Below are 19,654 nucleotides of genomic sequence, written 5' to 3' on the forward strand. Positions count from 1 at the left end.
AAAAGTATCTAAAAACAGATCCTCAAAAATGTGGAGACAGGACAGGAAAGGGAAATGGTCAAAGTCCCTAAGAAATAGGTGACCACCATCAAGAAAGCCATATAGCTGGCCTACCCCAAGAACAATGTCAAAAGTGGGTATAACTTTTTCTTCTTCCATAATAATCCTGTCTCTAGATTATGGAGCAGAAAAATGAAAGCAAGATTCTAGAGGGTTCAAATGTTCTTCAGTCCATACCAGGTGCAAAAAAACTAAACCAATTTACTTTGTTTTAATTCTATTTCTTGAAATCCTAACTCACAAATCATAGTCTAAAAGAAAAATAAAAAAAACTATAAAAGAACAAATTTGGGATTTAATAAGTAAAAGCTTTTATTTGCAAGAAATAAAGTGTACATGAACCATTCAGCTACTTCCAACACTCATTTTAATCTACTAATCAACAATGGTATGGGTCTCTGTTGTTGGTTTGTTGGGTAAAGTGACTTGAGTGATTTATTTTTAAAAATAGAAGCTGGGAAAAGCAATCAATTGGAGGTGACATGATACCAAGGTAGAGGGACAAAATAAATCAGAATTTGGTTTTAAGATATCTAAGTCTTAATGCACACAGAATAGAAGCACAGGTATGCTGTCACCAACACAGACATTTGAATCAAATTATTTCCCAAGATTTTGTGTACCACATTTGGAAGTGAGACATATGAGCATGTGTGATACTTACTGAAAATAGAAAATGCAGCAATTATTAGTAGTACAAGGTTGACAATGATGAGATGATATAGGTTTTGTGCTTTAAACTATAGAATCTGGGTGCTTACATGGAAAGTCAACATTCTTTAGAAGGCAAAATGGCGAGAGAGAATGAATTCTCCAAAGCAAGGAGAATGCCAAAATACATGCAGAAATTTAAAGAGCTTTGCATAGTATTTATTGAGGAAAGTCTTCTCATATAAAGGACAATTGGATCAATGGGCAGAGGAAGAAAAACAGTCGAGGCCAAGCTGGAAAATGTGTTCACCAAAGTTACAGCCAAGGTGCCACTGGTCTTTCCAATATTTTCTCCCAGTCTTACCATTGTTGTGATAATTCTTCCTTCAGGTTTAAGTAAAGGACGTGTTTTATAACTCAAACATCACAATGAATAAACATTGAGTTTTGTGGCTCAGGGAAAGCCTTATTTTCAAGGGTTTCTCCATAAATATTCATGCTAATGCATATCATAAAAAGATGAATCAAGTTCATCAATTTCAGTTCTGCAAGAGGAAAAAGTTCTGGAGATCTGTTTCACAGCAATGTGAACACACTAAACACTACTGAACTGTACACTCAATAATGGTTAAGATGGTAAATTTTATTTTTTTTTTAACCACAACAAAATACTTTCAAATATTAAAAAATGATAATAATAATAAGAGGGCAGTTCAACATCCTTGAACATGCTACACTAGTTTTACTGAAAAGCCTGTTACAGGAAAAATTAGCCAATACTTTCACTAAGCATAAACTAATTTCTACAAATAAGTACCTTTAAAAACTAATGCAGACCACATATAAAAATCCTAGTTTGCATACTTGTAAGGCATCAACAATGTGTTAGATTGTGTCTACCAAAGAACTTAAGTCTATTTCTATATCCAAGTCAGATGGTTATTTTAATATTATAGCCCTGTCTCCTAAAACCAAAACTCTAAAACAGAAGGTTCAGAGAATACTAATTAATTTTATCTTAACTTCCTCCTTTAGTTTCATTGTTGGTGTTAAAAATGGCATAGTAGCAATTTTCCAAAGATGCTACAGAGAAGGTTTAAATTCCCTATCCAAAAATCCCATAAAGAATGAGAAGGTTGCTCCAGTCTACTTTATAAAGAATTTTGCACAGGCTGGTCCAGTACAAGAAAATTTTGCAACACCTATTTTAGGAATTCGAAAGTGTCAGTGACCTAATAAGCTGAACCAACAGCATTCCTAGATTCCTTAATTTTTGAAGTAGTCTAACAATTTGAAGAAAATAAAACCACTTTTATCTTTGTAAAACTCTTAGGAAATTAATACTTCTCTTATTGACTAGGTTCTAAATAAGCATAAATCTATAATCAGTTATTAGATTTAGCAATTAAAGATTGGACCAACATCATAACTTTACTTATCATTATAATCTTTTTTTTCCCTTACCAAATGTCACCTCTCCATTTCCACTCTTGTCAAACAATTGGAAAGCCACTATGAACATGGAATCTGGAGCACATAAAACAGATTCAAATGCCAAAAACTCTTGATAGGAGATCAACCTGGAACAAATATAAAATGTTACTGGCTAGTAAAGAAAGGGAAAATATCAGGCAAATTAATTAATCTGCCTTTACTTTATGAACTGTAGCTCAGAGTAACCAAATAACTAATGAAGGGTGTGTATATTCCAGGGAGGAATGGAATATTATCCTTTTTTAAGGCCCTAACAAAGTAACGAACTAATCAACAGATACTACCATCACATAAGGAGAGAAAGCCACACCAAAAATAATTAAATCTGAAAGTGATCAAGTCTCTAGATCATAATTTTTCAATCTCAGCACTGCTGACATTTCAAGCTGGATAATTCTTTTGGTCTTGTTGGTCTCCTGGGCATTGTAGCTATTTACATGCTATAAAACATGGAGGAGAGAGGAGCAAAGCACAAAAGAACATGATATTGACTACTCTTAAACCAGCTTTTTCCTCTTACTTAACCAAATAACTAAAACTTGTCTGAATGAGTTCTACTCATTCACTTGATTTTACTTCTTCATGGGTAATTATAAGTAATATTATGTATTATAATTTCAAATGACACACCTATACAACTCATCATCAAAAGTACAAAAGAATCAAGGAACATAGCTCATATGTGGGGAAAATGTACCAATTGGCCAGGCATGGTGATGCATGCTTGTAATCTCAGTGGCTTGGAAGACTGAGGCAAGAAGATTGCAAGTTCAAAGCCAGCCTCAGCAAAAGCAAGGTGCTAATAAGCAACTCAGTGAGACTCTGTCTCTGCATAAAATACAAAATAGGGCTGGAGGTGTGATTCAGTGGTAGAGTACTCCTGAGTTCAATCCCCAGTACACCCCGTCCCCCACAAAAAAGTACCAATTGAACAATTTTAATCTTTCCTCACTGCCCTGGGTAATACAGAAAGAGGGAGAAAAAAGAATATCTATTTTTACAAATGATTATAAGAAAAAGGGACTAAAAATTAGGAGAACTAATTTTGTGTTATTGGGAAAGTCAATCTCTTTGGGCCTTATTTTCCTCTATGTGTTAAATGAGGAAAGATTGACTTATTTGAATGAGTCAAACACTGAAGCTTTTGAGTCTATTGAATTAAAATTATTTTTAAAAGACTTAATAATGATACTAAGGTTTTTGAAGTCATAGACCTTTATGAAAATCTAAGATTCTTCCCAGAAAACTGTAGATATGAATCCACTCATACTTTATTATATTTCAGGAACTTCAGGAATCTCTGGAGAAGACTTATGAAGAGACAACTAAGAACCTATGTGTTTCTAGAAAACTCTACCTTTGCTTCTAGAAATAATTCACATTTCATACAGTCATTTATAATTTTTATAACCTAACTCTATGAGTCAGGTTTCCTACACAATCCCTGTCTGATTCCAAAGATTTGGGAGGAAGGGATTAAGAAATTTTAAAAATTGAAATAGAACATTTTTTTTTAAATATTTTTTAGTCGTACACAAAAAAATACCTTTATTTATTTTTATGTGGTGCTGAGGATTGAACCCAGTGCCTCACACATCCCAGGCAAGCCCTCTGCCACTGAGCCACAACACCTGCCCACATATTTTTTTATTATTATTATTATTATTATTATTATTATTATTATTATTATTTAACTAAAACAGGTACTTTAAAAAGTAAACTCTGGGGCTAGAGATATAGCTCAGTTGGTAGAGTACTTGCCTCGCATGCACAAGGCCCTGGATTCAATCCCCAGCACCAAAAAAAAAAAAAAAAGAAGTAAACTCTGGTAATCCCAGCAGCTCAGGAGGCTGAGACAAGAGGATCACAGGTTCAAAGTCAGTAACTTGGCAAGGCTGTAAGAAACCTAGTGAGACCTTGTCTCTAAATAAAAAATAAAAAGGGCTGAGGATGTGGCTCAGTTGTTAAGCCCTTGGGTTCAATCCCAGTACCCTCCTCCCAAAAAAGTAAACTCTGCTCAACACTATTAGATTTTGCCACTAGACAAAACACATTACTGATCTGTTTTGTTCTGGCAACTTTAGCCCTTGCCCTTGATTACACTTGGCCACATAAAAAAAAAAAAAAAAAAAAATCCTACTTTAATAATGCAGCTTGACTTAGAAAACCTCATGCTTTAAATAAGATACCCTACTGAAATGGACAAGAGTAGATGGTCACAAAAGAAAGCAACCGAAAAGATATGGATATTTAAAAGCAGACCTCAGATCAAATTAATAATGCATTGATATTTTCTAAAAGAACTTAATGTATATGTAAACTTTAATATTCTGAAGGAATTCTAATTAAAAATAAATTTTCATAGGTATTACTGTCTAATCACTATTGAGACTCTAATTAAATGATCCAGTGACTTAGGTGATTTGACATTTTTAGAGACTAGACAATACTATACATGTTCCCTGATACCTGACATTTATAATGATTCAAAAATCTTTCCCATTCATAAAATACGCATTTGACAAACATTTGTTGAATATAGTAAATTTCATGCACTGTGCTAGGTTCTATGGGACAATAAAAATGAATACAATGTTAGTCCTGTACTCAACCTTTATTTACTTTAGCCCTCTCAATAGTCACCTAATCAGATTTCACTGTGTGCAAGTCTTGTCCCACTCCAACCTGCCATTTTTCTAAATGGGTTGTGGCTCACTGGTAAGGCGCACACGTAGTATGTGCAATGCCCTGGATTCGATCCTCAGCACCACATAAAAATAAATAAACAAAATAAAGACATTGTGCTCAACTACAACTAAAAAATAATAATAGTAGTAGTAGTAGTAGTAATAATAATAATAATAATAATAATAATAATAATAATATTTTCTTAGTTGTTGAAAGACCTTTATTTCATTTATTTATATGTGGTACTGAGAATCAAACCCAGTGCCTCATACATGCTAGGCAAGCACTGTATCACTGAGCTACAACCCCAGGCCCAATGGTAATAATTTTTAAAGACTCCTTGCTGCCTAATTTTTCAGTGTTTTTCACACAAGCACCTCTACAGGTAGAAAAGCAAGCCTGGACGCTTGGAAGTCTAAGGCTGTAGCTTGAAACTGCCATAGTAAGCAAATATTTTCTTTATATAACTCATACAAATATTGCCTTTGCCCCATACTATATGGAGCATATGATTTTAATAAAAATAATGGTGACTTTCCCCCCTTGAGTTAAATAAGATGACACTCTAATAAGATGACTTCATATCCATATGCTTACCAAGCTAAAAGTATCTCCAAGACTGAGTCACAAGCTTGCAGGATATAGTCAAAGTTCAGCACACAAAGTCCCCAACTCCACTTCAACAATAAAAAGCAATGCCACAACTGCACTGGAGTGGAACACAATCCTGCCCACACTGCTGCTCACACACATGCACACACCCTCCATGTTTCATGCCACTCATGCTCCCTTACCTGAAATTCTTCTCCCTATTTGTCCAACTACCAGCAAGCTCGTATTCATTTTGACAAATTTTACTCAAATATCGTCTCTTTCATGATTCTGACTTGACCCCAAAACAGTTAGCCATGTTTTCTTGGGTACCTTCTGTATGTTCCATATATATCTATTAGAGTGTCTTATTCCAGAGTATTGCTGTATTTTTCTTTGCTTGGTCATCTTCATTCCTACTAGGTTACAAGCTTCTTCTTAAGGTCAGAACTTAATTTTATTTGTTTATTTTTAATAAGATTCAACAGTGCCTGACAAATGATGGTTGTTAACACAATATTTGCCAAGTAAACAAATAGACAAATTAATAAATTTGTCTAAACTCTTCTTTGGTTTATTTTTCATCATAGCACTTATAATCTCATAACATACTATCATTTTTAAAATTTTGTTTATCTCCTTTCTGTGGTTTATTCACTGATAAGTTCTAGCACAAAGAACAGTGCCTGAAGTAACTGTAGGCACTCATTATTTATTGAATGAATGGATGTCAGAAATTACACCTAATTGCCCAGAACCCATCCTACTCAGACTATTATAAAACATACTATTCCCATATAATTTTTTTCAAAAAGAAAGAAATGCCAGTATCTTTCATAATGGCAGTAAATAATGCTATTTTTTATAAACTTCAAAGAAAGATATGGGTTTACTAATATTAAAATTCTAAATATTCATAAGTAATATTTTTGTTTTTAAAAAATTTTAATAACATATTTCAGAACATTAATTTTTAAAAAATATATAAAAGTTCTCACCCATCCTTGGTTTGATCAGCTACTCCTGCCAAGAGCTGCACAATCTTTGGGTTGCTATTTGGATCATTATACAGTCCAAGATAGCGCTGGACAAAATCTTCTGGGGTCATGTAATGTTCTCCATCGACCTCAGTACTGGCATACTAAAACATAAATAAATAAAGCATATTGAAAAATTAAAATTTGACTAATAAGTTAAAATTAATCATTATCATTTTGTAACCATCAAATGTTTTATGAAAAGGTAAATTAAAGGCCAGTATTAAAATAAAATAAGAGCCAGGCACTGTGGCACACACCTGTAATCCCAGAGGCTCAGGAGGCTGAGGCAGGAGGATTACAAGTTTAAAGCCAGCCTTAGCAACTTATCAAGGCTCTAAGCAACTTAGCAAGACCCTGTTTCTAAATAAAATATAAAAACAGGCTGAGGGGGCTAGGGCTGTAGTACAGTGACAGAGCGCTTGCCTAGCATGTATGAGGTTCTGGGTTCAATCCTTAGCATCACATAAAAATAAAACAAACAAAATAAAGGCATTCTGTCCAACTACAACTACAAAAAAATTTTTTAAAAAACAAAAAACAAATGGGCTGGGGAAATGACTCATTGGTTAAGTGTTCCTGGGTTCTACTCCTGGTACCAAAGAAAAGAAAGTAAGAATAATGAACATAGAATTTTTCTCTGGATAGTGAAAATGAAACACCCAGAGACTAATGTAAGCCAGGCACAGTGGCACAACAACTCTGGAGGCTAAGGCAAGAGGATTGCAAGTTCAAGACCAACCTCAGCAACTTAGCAAGACCTGACAACTTAGCGAGACCCTGTCTCAAAATAAAATATTAAAAAAGGACTGGGGAATGCAGCTATGACTTAAGGTTTAAGTCCTTGGGTTCAATCCCCAGTACCATAGGGGGTCGAGGGAGAACAACATGAAATACTGACAACATGCTATAACATGGATGAACCTTGAAAATATTCTAAATTAATGAACCAGACACAAAAGGCACATATTACTGGATCCAATCTACATGAAATGTCCACAATGGGCAAATCCACACAATCAGAAAGAAAGAGTGGTTGCCAGGACTGGGAGAAAGAGAAAATGGGAGTCAATTGCTTAATGGAGATGTGTTAGAGTCTGTAAACAAGTCTGGATGGCGCCTGGCAAAATGCCAGAGGGAGTGGTTTGTGAAGTAACACCAGCAAGCCATTAAGTGTGGACATTCCTTATTAGTTGACTGATGTATCTAGTTTATGCTAATTAAGATAAGCTGTGTAAAATGTATAAATACTGCTCCTGTCCTACAATAAACGGCTTCTACTCCTGCTGTATCAATCTACACAAGTTGTTCGTCACCCCCCGGTTATTTTGCTGCAGCCGTACTCTGGCAGAGATGGGGTCACTCTTTGGGTCACATATTATAAATGTACTAAAAAAAAATTTAATTATATATTTTAAATGGCAACAAAAGGGAATTTTATGTTAAATGAATATTTTGTCTCAATATATAAGCTTGGTTCAGTGGCACACCTATAATCACAGCAACTCAGGCAGCTGAGGCTGGAGGATCACAAGTTTGAGGCCAGCCTGGGCAACTTGGCAAGACTCTGTCTCAAAATAAAATTCTAAAAAAGGGCTGGGGATATAGCTCAATGGTAGAGTGCCTGACTAGCACACATAAGGCCTTGGGTTCCATCCCCAGTACAGGGTTGGGGGAGGCAGTGTGAGTGTAAGCAAATATAAGAGATATCAGAAAGACTAAAAAAAGCGAATGAGAAGCCAGGACCCAAAAAGGAGAAAATAATATCTACTGTCTATAAGAGTGGGAGGAAGGCTGGGGATGTGGCTCAAGCAGTGGCGTGCTCGCCTGGCATGCGTGCGGCCCAGGTTCCATCCTCAGCACCACATACAAAGATGTTACGTCCGCCGAAAACTAAAAAATAAATAAATATTAAAAAAAGAAAAAAAAAAAAAGAATGGGAGGAGAGGAAGACATAAAAAACCCTAGATGTGAACTGAATGAGAAAGGTCTAAGAAACAATATCTTCCATTTGTTCTAAATTTCAATAGTTGGGGCGAAAAAGAAACAAATTAAAAATTCTACCTTTTATGTCATTAGTATTTTTTTTTTCTGATACTGGGGACTGAACCCAGGGGTGACTTTACCACTGAGCCATACCCACCCCAGTCCTTTTTTATTTATTCATTTATTTATTTTTTTGAGAGAAGTTCTCATTAAGTTGCTAAGGCTAGCTTTGAACTTACAATCCTCCTGCCACAGTCTCCCCAGTAGCTGGGACTATAGGCATTCACCTCTGAACCTGACAATGATTTTTGTTTTGTTTTTTTAATACCTGCCTATCAAAGAAACTGGTTATTATTTTAAAGGTACAATGTACTACGGCATGACAAACAACTAAAGCTCCCCTCTTTGAGTAGTAGCAGATTGATTTAGTTATTTCAGTCAACCAACAACACAGTAAGATCAAAAAATGTCCCAAAAGCAAAGGGAATTATAGGGCTCACTAAATGTCAAGCACAAAAAAACGAACAAAAATCTATTACCAATGCCTACCCACTTTTTTAGAACATCAGAGGAGAACAACCCTAAAAGTTTAGGAGAGAAAACCAGGTCACCAGAAAGTTCTGACAGAAATTATTTCCAACCTAGAATTCTAAACTGACCCAAACTTTCAATCAAATATAAGGTTATGGCAAAAGTACTTTGAGGGACTAGGGATGCAGCTCAGTGGTAGAGTGCTTACCTAACATGCATAAGGCCTTGGGGTTCATACCCCAGCACCATCAAAAGCCAAAAAAAGATAGAAAAAAAAGTACTTTAAGATAACTGTGTTCTCAGTATTTTGTTCCTACCTTTTCAGGAAGCTGTAGGAGGGTTGTTTTGTTTTGTTTTGTTTTTAAAGGAAATGATTTATAATCCCTACTACTCAGGAGGCTAAAGCAGGAAACTCACAAGTTTGAGGCCAGCCTTAGCAACTTAGGGAGACCCTATATCAAAAGTAAGGGTTGGGATGTAGTTAAGTGATAAAGTGTCTCCTGGATTCACTCCCTGTTACCAAAAAGAAAGAGTAAACTAAATAAAAGGAAGATGTAGGACTCAGGAAACAGGTGATCCAACATTGGAAAGTGACCTAGGGAATCCCAGGACATCTTTGCTGCAGGCTTCAGCCTTTTGGAGTTCCTAGTCCTGTCTAGGACAGATACAAAGACTCTAGGGAAAAAAATCACTAGGGAAAATGGAATGTTAGGTTATTTGGTTATTGGGAAAATAGCACTAAGAGGAGTATAAGTTTTTGTTAAAATATGACCTTCTAAATGAGATCTACTTTTATCACCCTATTTAATATTACAACCCATCCCTGTATCTATGTACTCCCCAACTCCCCAACTTACATTGCCCCTTTACCCCCTTAGCATCTGTCACCTTCTAACATACTATAGGTTTTACTTATTATGTTTTACTGTACATCGCTCATCTAGAATGTGTCAAAAGGAAAAAATTCTTTGTCTAGTTTGTTTATTAATATATCCAAAGTACCAAAACTAATACCTGGCCCTCAGTAAATAGCTATAAAATTAATGAATGGGTAATAGGCATATAAATAACTAAGCACATGAAAAATGTGCTAACTTTTAACAATACAAAAGTATTTTTTGTACAAAAATAGGAAATATTATGCACAACTTGGCTCTAAATAAACAGAATAGTCATCATAATGTAAATACCAAATATTGATTTAATATAAATTAGAAATATATTGAGAGGCCAATTGTGGTAGCACATACTGGTAATCCCAGCATCTTCGGAGGCTGAGGCAGGAGGATCACAAGGTCAAAGACAGCCTTAGCAACTTAACGAGGCCTGTCTCAAAATAAAAAATAAAAAGAACTGGAGATATGGCTCAGTGGTTAAGCACCCCTGGGTTCAATCCCTGGTACAGAAAAAGAAATATACTGAAAGGAATGGAAGAAGAAAATGGGGGAATAAGGAATAAGGAAACTAAGTCAAAATTTTCTGGAAATATGAAGGACAATATCAAAATAGCTAATAGTTATAAGTGGTTGCTTCTGATAAGCTAGATGAAGGAAAAGGATCAAAGGAAAGGACTGCCAGTTTGCTTTTTGGCTAGATATTTCAAATATCTATGAATCTGAATAAACAAAGCCATCTGCTCTTTCAACCAGAAGAAAATTAAATAAGAAATGTTTCCTTTGTCTTATTCTGAAAACAGAATAAGAGACTATCACAGGAAGTGCTATATCAACCTGCATGAGAAGTAGTCCAAAGTAGACTTTTTTTTAACAAGCTAATGCTATCCAAAACACTCAGGAGCCAGGGTGGTGTCACACACCTGTAATCCCAGCAACTTGGGAGGCTGAGGCAGGAGGATCACAAGTTCAAAGCCAGCCTCAGCAATTTAGTGAGGCCCTAAGCAACTCAGTGAAACTCTGTCTCTAAACAGAATTAAAAAAAAGGGCTGGGAATGTGGCTCAGTGGTTAAATGCCCCTGGGTTCAATCCCCTGTACCAAAAAAAAAAAGAAAAAGAAAAAAAAAACTCAAGAAATATGACCTCAAATGAGTCAATTTCTTTCTATATGACTATAAAAGCCAATCCTTTAGCAATCTTGGTTTTAAACTTTGACTCTACTACTAACCCATTGTGAGTCCTTAGGAAACAAGAACATTTGTCTTCTCAGTCCTCTAGATATTTCACAAATCTATATAATGAAATAATCCTTGATGGCTCAAAACAATAGCTATGCAAACATATGATAAAGAAAAACAAACTGTAAGATATTAATACTTATGGAGTCCACTGACACCTATCACTTGCTACTTCCTTCTCTCTTCACTATGTGACATAATTGGACACATTCTACCCAGATCTCAAAGATCAGGCCAGAGTGAAAAAAGGCACGGTAGTTGGGGAGATAAGTACAAGTGGAAAGAGGGATCAACACAAAGAAATCTAAAAGTGGAATTTAAGGAGAACAACAAATCTACCACAACGAGATATTAGTATCAAAAACTAAAAAATGCTATGAGAAATGTATTTATGGAAACCCAAAAGATTCTAAGAACAGGTGGGATGAGGAGTAAGGAGAGGAAAGGAAAAATAAAATTCAATTTCAAGCTGGGTACAGAGGCACATACCTATAATCTCAGCTACCAGAGATTGAGGGAAGAGTATAGCAAGTTCAAGGCCAGCCTGGGCAATTTAGTGAGACCCTGTCTCAAAATACAATAAAAATGGCTGGGGATGTAACTCAGTATTAAAGTATCCTTGGGTTAGAGTCCCAGTAAAACAAACACACACACACACACACACACACACACACACACACACACACACGGGGTGTGTTCGCAAATCAAATGCAAATGGAAAGACAGAATATTTCAAGCTAAAAATAAACACAATGTAGCTAGTGGTAGAGCACTTGCCTAGCATCCAGCATACTCAAGGCCCTGATTCCAGCACTACCAAATAAAACAAAACCACCAATGTAAACATAGAAATTAAAAAAAAAAAAAAAACCCTTTTCTTCTTTTTGTGGGGGAGGGGTTAGCTGAAGAAAAATGTTAATAAAGAGACTACAGATTGCAAGAGTTTAATACTTTCCTGCCTTATGCTTTTTTTTTTTTTTTTTTTAAATAAAGTTCCTTTCCATCCTTAAGACAAAAAGAGAGAAAGAGTACAGGTTGAGCATCTCTTATCCTAAATGCCTGGGACCAGAAATATTTCAGAGTTCAGATTTCATTGTTGTTGGATTTTGGAATACTTGCATATACATGAAATATTCTGGGGATGGACCTAAGTTGAAATACAAAATTCACTCATGTTTCACACATACCTTTATTATTTTTATTTTCATTTTTAAAAAGTTTTTGGCTTTATTATGATAAAATACACACAACACAAAATTTACCAGTTTAAGCCATTTCACACATACCTTTAAATACATGGTCTGAAGGTAAATTTTATACAGTATTTTTAGTGTGCCTACATTTTTTACAGCAACCTGTCATATGAGGTAAGGTATGGATTTTTCCACTTGTATCATCATGTCTACTCAAAACTTGGATTTTGGAAGATTTCTGATTTTGAACTTTTATATTAGGAATGTTCACCCTATAAAAATGTGGGAAAATAAATAAATAAATAAAAGGAAGGGCCAGGGTTGTGGCTCAATGGTAGAGCGCTTGCCTAGCATGTGTGAGGCACTGGGTTCGATCCCTGGCACCACATAAAAAAAATAAATAAAACAAAGATATTGTGTCCATCTACAACTAAAAAAAAATATTTAAAAAATAAAAATAAAAGGAATTCACTAGATTTTTCTGAGGGGGGGGGAAGGAATGTTCAACCTGTATTCAAAGATATGTAGCATAAGATAGAAAAAGTAGTTTAAGAGCAAATAGTGGAAAACTTTAAATGCCAAACCAAGTAGCCTGAACTTTATTCTGTGAGCCATACTATATCACTAGAAATTTTAGATGAGAAGAGAGAAATGATCTGACCTGTACTATGCCTGGCAACAATGTAAAATACAGGTAGAGAAGAGAGGAAATGGCTGGAACAAGGAGACCAAGTAGTAGCTATTGCAAAAATCCAGGTGAAAGAAGAGGCTGAGGTCAGAATCAAGGCAGCTGAAGTGAAAGGGAAGAAATAACAGGTACTCTTCATCATTTCTAATGGCTTTTTACTTTATTTATTTGCAGTACTAGGGATTGAACCCAGAGGTACTCTATCACTGATCTACCTCCCCAGCCATTTTTATTTTATTTTACTTTTTCCTTTTTATTTTTTCAGTTTGGGATACGACCTCCCTAAGTTCCAAGCTGACCTTGAACTAGTGATGCTTCTGCCTCAGCCTCCCAAATCTCTGCAATTACAGGTGTATACTACTGCTAGGCTATTTATTCTTTTAATAGTCTAGTATTTAAACCATTCAAAATTCAAAAGGTACAAAAGATATACAACAAAAAGCTGGAGTCGTAGCTCCTTGGTAGAGTGCTTGCCTAGCACATGTGAGACACTGGGTTCAATTCTCAGCACCATATATAAATAAATAAATGGTATCATGTCCATCTACACCTAAAAATATTTTTTTAAAAGCCTTTCTTCCACCTCCATTTCCAGTCACTCAATTCCATATCCCAGAGGCAATCAATTTTTATATTTCCTTCTATAGATGTTTTATGTATAAATGAGTATATTTATATATGTACATATATTTATATGTGTGCTACTATATTTTCACCCAAAGCTGTATATGAAATTCTTATCCATTTTTCTTTTCTAGTGATAGGCATGCCATTTATTTATATTATTGTGAACCTCTTGCTTTTTCTCAAATTCAGTATTTTTGAAAAACAATTTGACTATACATACGCACAAGCAAGCATACATCTGCATCACAAAAAAATGCCCAAATTCTTTAACAAGAAATTCTGGGCCTGACTCCTATGAAACATTAAGAAAAAAAAAATCCTAAACACAAAATAAAAATTAAGAAAACATTAGAGATGGAATTATGGTTACCTTTGTTCTCTCTTCACAAGTATTTCAATGTTGCTTTCTTTAATTAGCAAATGACAAAAGAGGGGGAGAATATGAAAACATTTCTTATTATTGACAAAAATTTGGGAATTAGTTATACATTCCTTTTTTAATATTTATTTTTTAGTTGTAGTTGGACATAGGGATCGAACCCAGGGGCTCGCACATTGAACCCAGGGGCTCGCACATGCTAGGTGAGCGCTCTACCGCTGAGCCACAATCCCAGCCCTGTACATTCCTTTTTGTCAGAGGTTTATTCTCTAGTAACTGAATTTGATCTCCAGTACAACCATACTACCTACACAGAAAACACCCACACACAAAGAAAGTGTACTGTAGTTATATAATCTCCAGGATTTCAGAACATTATTGACTTTAAAATATCAGGAAATAGAATAGCCTTAGCACAAGCCACCAAGGACACAGCAGCCAACAAAGAAAAATGCTTTGGTTGACATGAACTGAAACAGGTTGAGCCAGTGTCTAGGGTTATAAATGATACCAGAGAACCACTTTCCCTGAGGTATTCTGCCAGTGTTTTCCCGAAGTCTCCCAGTTTATTTTAACTTGATTTTTAACTGAAAGATAGAGTGTGTACCTCAGGAGGGGAAGGAAACTCATCTACAAGGAGTCAGTAGTCAACTTCTACAGGAGACAATTAACTAATTAACTCATTAAATAAGTGACAATTACTTGGTAATGTCAGAAAGCCTGTTGCCTGAACAGACAGAACCAAAGAGGGAGTTTAGAACTAAGACTACAATCCATCCACAATGCTAAAATATTTTAGATATTATGCTAACAGAGAAAAGCCAGTACCTCAAAAACTGATGACATGATTGCAGTTGATCAGAACACCTGCCTGCCATGTTCAAGGCCCTAGTATGATTCCCCCATATCATAATACATACATATATGTGTACATACATACATACTTAGGGACTGGGGATGAAGCAGTGGTAGAATGCTTGAGGCTCTGGGTTCAAACATCAGCAAATTAAATAAAAGGGAAAAAAATATTTAAAAGTGTTTTTAATAGTCAAAAAAATGACCCACTTATTTTAAACAACTTATTTTTAATGCTTCTTTTAATTGATTGAATAATGTTTTAAACAGACTTTTAAGAAAGTGAAAATAGCCTAGGGTAACACACAAGGCTAGAAATAAGCAAATATTAATGTAATGTCTTACTGAGGCATCCTCTTTCTGTTAATTAAAATTACGTGTTTGTACTAAAAATGATTAACAGTTTCAATCAAAGTTTTGGGCCTCCCAGATTATGCTAAAGATTTCATTTATCAAGTAATTTAATAGTGCAACAATCTTTTTCATTTTATTCCTATCATTCCAAAGGATGAACTAAAATGATTAAATGAAATTATCAAATATTACATCCTGGGCTGGTCCTGTAGCTTAGTGGCAGAGTGCTTGCCTAACATGTGTGAGGCACTTAGCACCACATAAAAATAAACAAATAAAGTAAAGCCATTCTGTCCATCTACAACTACAATTTTTTTTTTTTTTAAATATTATATCCTGGGCCTGGGGATGTGGCTCAAGCGGTAGCGCGCTTGCCTGGCGTGCGTGCGGCCCAGGTTCGATCCTCAGCACCACATACAAACAAAGATGTTGTGTCCGTGGAAAACTAAAAAAAAGAATAAATATTAAAAAATTCAAAAAATAAATAAATAAATATTATATCCTGGGCTGGGGTTGTGGCTCAGTGGTAGAGCTCTTGCCTGGCATGCATGAGGTACCGGATTTGATCCCCACCACCACATAAAAATAAATAAATAAAGATGTTGTGTCCATCTACAACTAAAAAATATTTTTTTAAAAATAGGAATAAATATGGGGCTGGGGATGTGGCTCAAGTGGTAGCACGCTCGTCTGGCATGCGTGCGGCCCGGGTTCGATCCTCAGCACCACATACCAACAAAGATGTTGTGTCTGCCAATAACTAAAAAAATAAATAAATAAATAAATATGTTAAAAAAAAAATAGGAATAAATAAAGGTATTGTGTCCATCTACAACTAAAAAAAAAAAAAAATTAATTATCAGGGGCTGGGGTTATGGCTCAACAGTAAAGCACTCGCCTAGCATGTGCGGGACCCTGGGTTCGATCCTCAGCACCACATAAAAATAAAATAAAGGTATTAAAAGTATATTAAGTATACTATATCCTAACTCCAAGTAACTGTAGAGTTAATCATTTGCCATTTCAAAGACGTCTCTCAAGCAGCTGTAAATCCTTCTTGGGCAAGAAGTCAAGGACACATGAAAGACATTGACAAGAAGTAGCTGACAGTATCTAAATAAAAATAGGTGATCTATTTTCTCATTTAAACTTTTCCAGACCCACTTGAAGTATATAAAATGCAAAAGTGCCTACACAACATTGATACTTCCAGAAACATTTAAATTGAAATTAATATTGTTCACATATACTTGAAAAAGTCTTGGCACTCTGAAGCTTGAGAAATAAAATGGATTTTATGAGAGATTAGAATCCTCATACATTTAATCAAAATTATTGTCTATAAAAAATGGCAGGGTTTCACATACAGATACATGTGATAATGACAGTGAATGATCTGCAGCTCTAAATCAGAAGATCATGCTGTGTAGAAATGTTTTGCCCATGAAGCCAACAGATCAAGATATCAAGACTTCACCTGACTGGAGTAAACTGGATAGTGCTAACTCCCTTGCAGTTTACTGAATTTAACCTTAAATGACTTTTAGAATGTGGGCAAACTACATTACATGTAAGCAATATTAACTAGACCCTATGAAGAGCTTATAGATCACTCTACATTTCAACTAAGAAATTAAAAAAAAGAAAAGATTAACTTAATTCAATTACTTGAATGAGGTTTTTTTTTAAAGTCCAAATGATACAAATGACCTGTTTAAATGAATTCAGTTCAAAACAGGTCCTTTGATGTTTTATATTTCTAAAAGATATTCCAGAGTCTATAAAGGAAAATTCCAATGTGTTGTGAATAGAAAGCTGATTACTTAAAAAAAAAAAATTAAACAGTGTATCAAGAACAAGGATTTTCAAGTATGTATACAAAAATTGAGGTACTATATCTAGAAACATTATTTTTTAAGCCAAAAATCTGATAAAATCAAATCTTTCATATTATTTTGCATTAAGCATAAAACTGTATGGTGGGCATTATGCCTGATACCAGGGCTGAAGATCAGCAAAATACAGTTCATGTTGCCAACTAGCACAGAAATGATGGCATGATGCACACTGAAATCAGGGTTAGAAACTTGGGTTCTAAATTCCTGTACCATTAACTCATTGAGAATTCTTGGACAAAATATGTGGCTTAGCCAGGTGCAGTAGCAGCAGCCTGTATTCCCAGCTACTTGGGATGCTGAGGCAGGAGGAAATCTTGAGCACAGAAGTTCCATACCAGCCTGGGCAACATAGCAAAAACCCTGTCTCAACAAAACAAATACGACTTCTTTCAGTTTCTTCTCTAAGAAGGGATTAAAAGCAAAAATATCTGTCCTGTTGTGAGGGAAAAGAAGATCTTGGAAATGGTAAAACACATGTATAATTAAATAGTTACTGTAAAATGCTTAGAAATAGAAAAGCATATGATCAGTTTCCCTCCTTGCTTTTCCCAATAACTCCCATGAAGGCATTATTGTTCTTCCTTTTCATTTCTCTCCAAACCAAGGTTCCTAGGAGGTCAGCTTCCAGTATTTCTAGACTTACCAGGAAATTGGTTGTAACTGGTCTATGCAGCTATCTCTGCTTATCCAACACGTGGTGGTAATATGAGTCAAAACAATTTCTCATGACTTCATTCCAACTGAGATGAACTGACATTTTCAGATCTTAACATCCTTTCAATTTCAGTAATTTGAACAACAATGTTTCAAAGTTCAGTAACTGTAGATATCACACAGAGCATTTCCCATATAGAAAAATGAATTACATGAACAATGAAAGAGGATGATATGTGCCAAAGCAAGAGTTGAGCACATGAAGCTAATTCTCTTGCTATCCTTCACTATTACTGCTTGAACTTCCCACCTAAGCCAAATTTAGTCAGGAATGCATGACCTTTCACTACACAAGCACTCTGTGTAAGGAGGAAAGATCACAACAGACCTGACACACAAACCCTGTTACAACAGTACAATATGGAATTCCTCTTGACTTCATTACAATGAAAGTGTAGTCTATTATAAATATTTTAAAGAGACAAATAATTTTAAACACATATGGCCACACTGACTTAATTTTAACTTCATTAAGCCATATTAATTTTTAAAAACAAATTTGAATTAGTAATATAAAAATATTGCCATGTTATCAAAATCAATTACACATACATTAGGGAAAAGCAGTTTTATATATCTAGGGGTTTTTTGTTGTTGTTTTTTTTTAAGAATTTTTTTTAATATTTATTTTTTAGTTGTAGTTGGAAACAATACCTTTATTTATTTATTTATTTTTATGTGGTACTGAGGATCGAACCCAGGGCCTCACACGTGCTAGGCAAGCGCTCTACCGCTGAGCCACAACCCCAGCCCTATATCTAGTTTTAATTAGCACTTCAGCTGCATATTTCACATCCACTAGAAACAAAAACTTCTATTTGACTTTGCAAAGAAAATTCTTCAGAACCTTAACTTTCTTACTCAAAATGCTTCCAGAAAATGTTACATGCTTATTTTTCTTTTTACTTTAACATATCTATTTTCAAAAATAAGTGAAAACTTTTCTAAAAATTAAAAATAAAAAGATATATGTACTTTTGTTATTATAAAATTTCCATTATTGGGCTGGGGATGTGGCTCAAGTGGTAGCGCGCTTGCCTGGCATGCGTGCGGCCCGGATTCGATCCTCAGCACCACATACAAACAAAGATGTTGTATCCGCCAAAAAATAAAAAATAAATATTAAAAATTCTCTCTCTCTCTCTCTCTCTCTTAAAAAAAAAAAAATTCCATTATAGCAAGTTCTATCACCAGCTACTGGACAATGCAACTCCTAACAAAGTAAAGAGGAACAAGAACACTTTTAAGCACTGAAATCAACTGAAGCTACCATAATAAAGTAGGGCTACCAAAACAATTTTTCCCTCAAAATGGTCAAAAACCTTGGAAATAAAATAATCAGCCAGGAGAACCCAGTGACCGAGACAAGAATGCTTCCCAAGGCAGATTAAATTGAATAATTAATTTATATTGTTCTCTAAATAAATACTTCAATCTCTTGGTCTAAGTAACCATGGAAACAAACAAGGAACACATAAATTTATAAACCTGGGCAAACTGTGTCTCTTTTGACAATCAAGGTGCAGCTCCTAGGGGAACAGAATACCTTAATGTTGGTAAGCCTTGATTAAATACCAATATTTTTGCCATAGAGAAAGAAGGACCTCTATCCTGGTAGAGAATGCAAAGTACTAAAAGATGTAAGAGAACAACCAAATACTGTGTATACACCTGGCCAGTACCCTGTTTGGGGTACCAGGGATTAAACCCAGGGGTGCATAACCACTGAGCCACATCCCCAGCCCTATCTTTTTTTTTTTTTTTTTTTTTTTTTTTT

General features: G+C 35.1%; 1 protein-coding gene across 2 annotated transcripts in view; it reads right to left on the minus strand.

Annotated features, from left to right (window-relative positions):
• The window catches only part of LOC107136651 (calcium-binding mitochondrial carrier protein Aralar1), a 224,861-nt gene that overhangs the window by 17,974 nt on the left and 187,233 nt on the right, over positions 1-19,654 (minus strand). For both annotated transcript variants that reach the window (XM_048812484.1, XM_015478946.2), the window contains exons 3-4: positions 6,483-6,625; positions 2,176-2,291 (exon numbers count right to left, since the gene is read on the minus strand). In XM_048812484.1, coding sequence (XP_048668441.1) covers positions 2,176-2,291; positions 6,483-6,625 — 259 coding nt within the window. The remainder of the gene's footprint in view (positions 1-2,175; positions 2,292-6,482; positions 6,626-19,654) is intronic.

The sequence above is a fragment of the Marmota marmota genome, unplaced genomic scaffold (assembly GCF_001458135.2).
Source record: "Marmota marmota marmota unplaced genomic scaffold, marMar, whole genome shotgun sequence".
Taxonomy (NCBI): Eukaryota; Metazoa; Chordata; class Mammalia; order Rodentia; family Sciuridae; genus Marmota; species Marmota marmota.